General features: G+C 61.5%; 1 protein-coding gene across 3 annotated transcripts in view; it reads right to left on the reverse strand.

The window, feature by feature from the left end:
• The window catches only part of LOC116848714 (RNA-binding protein Musashi homolog Rbp6), a 926,784-nt gene extending 925,524 nt beyond the window's left edge, over positions 1 to 1,260 (reverse strand). For all 3 annotated transcript variants that reach the window (XM_032825098.1, XM_032825097.1, XM_032825095.1), the window contains exon 1: positions 204 to 1,260. In XM_032825098.1, the coding sequence (XP_032680989.1) occupies positions 204 to 268 (65 nt within the window). In that variant the 5' untranslated portion in view covers positions 269 to 1,260. The remainder of the gene's footprint in view (positions 1 to 203) is intronic.
• Positions 1,261 to 1,401: the final 141 nt, after the last annotated feature.

Raw genomic sequence — 1,401 nt, forward strand, 5'->3', positions numbered from 1 at the left:
TCTCTCTCTCTCTCTCTCTCTCTCTCTCTCTCTCTCTCTCGCTCGCTCTCGCTCTCCCTCTCTCCCTCGTGTGGTCGATCGTTGATGGTCGATGTGGTGGAACGTTTCGGGGTTGCCTGGGGGTTGTAAACGGAGTGGAGCCGCCGTTCACGTGGTGGACGGTGACAACCTCCTGCAACCTCGTTTTCCCTCTTTCTCCGTACCCTGGATCGTTCGGCACCTCGGCGGGCGAGCCACTCGCTACGATCTCCTGGTTCTGGGACTCCATAACGGCGCGCGGCGCACGATTATTTGCCGTCGTCGTCGCGAGGCTCTCGCGTGTCCGGGGTGGAAGCGACCGCGTTCGCTGAGTCTGCTCGCGTATCCGTCCGGGGTGGCGGTAGTGCTGATGGTAGTGGTGGTAGTGGTGGTGGTGGTGGTTGTTGTTGTTGTTATTGTTGATGCTGCTGCTGTCGCTGTCGGTGTCGTCGTCGGTGGTTGCGGCGGTGATCTCGTCGCCGACGGCAGCGGCGAGCGTCGTCGTAGCGATGCTCGTGACGTGCGAGGGGGGTGGTTTCACGACGCGCGCGAGACTTCCCCCGGAACTGATTCGTCGCCGGTGCTCCGATTTGCGTTTTCGGAGCTTCCTCGTGCAGCTACTTTCCCTCCGTCTTCCTCTCTCTTTCTCTCTTTCCCCCTCTTTCTCTTTTTCACTCGCTCTCGCCCTCTCTCGCCCTTTCTACACCTCAGTCACTCCACAATCACGGAGGGTGGCGCGTACGGTGACGATCGCGCGGCACTACGACAGGAGCGCGATTATCGACGGCGAAGAAGGCGTGCGAACGGGTTTAAAGGTCAGGACACCCGCGCTTTGTCGCGCTGAATCACCACGATGACAATAACGACAACGGCAGCGGCGTGGATAACGACGACTACGATGAGGAGGACGAGTACGAGGACTATGACGACGGCGGCTAATAGAGCACACGAGGAAAAAGGGCTGTCGACCTCTCGCTCGCTCTCTCCGGCTCCGATGTTGCTCTTGCCTTGTCTCACTTCGCAGATTACTTTCTCCTCTTTCTCTCTCTCTCTCTCTCTCTCTCTCTCTCTCTATCTATCTATCTCTCTCGCTCTCTTCCTCTCTCCGCACTCTCCTCACACTACCGACTACTAAAAACTAAGGAGAAGGTGAGAGGTTACGTGGCTGCGCGGTACGGCGACTACTGATGACGGGCGGCGGCCGGTACTCGGACGTGCGACGCGCTCTGCGAGAGGTTCGACGCGACACTGCGCTCTTGGAGCGGGGCGGGGGGAAGGGGCGCCGCGGGGAAAGGGGCATGTGGCGGCGGCGGCAGCAGCATCGGCGGCGGCAGCAGCGGCGGCGGCGGCGGCAACGGCGGCGGCGGCGGCGGCGGCGGCGGC

Source organism: Odontomachus brunneus, unplaced genomic scaffold, assembly GCF_010583005.1.
Source record: "Odontomachus brunneus isolate Ranch 3 - 2012 unplaced genomic scaffold, Obru_v1 Obru_scaffold_098, whole genome shotgun sequence".
Taxonomy (NCBI): domain Eukaryota; kingdom Metazoa; phylum Arthropoda; class Insecta; order Hymenoptera; family Formicidae; genus Odontomachus; species Odontomachus brunneus.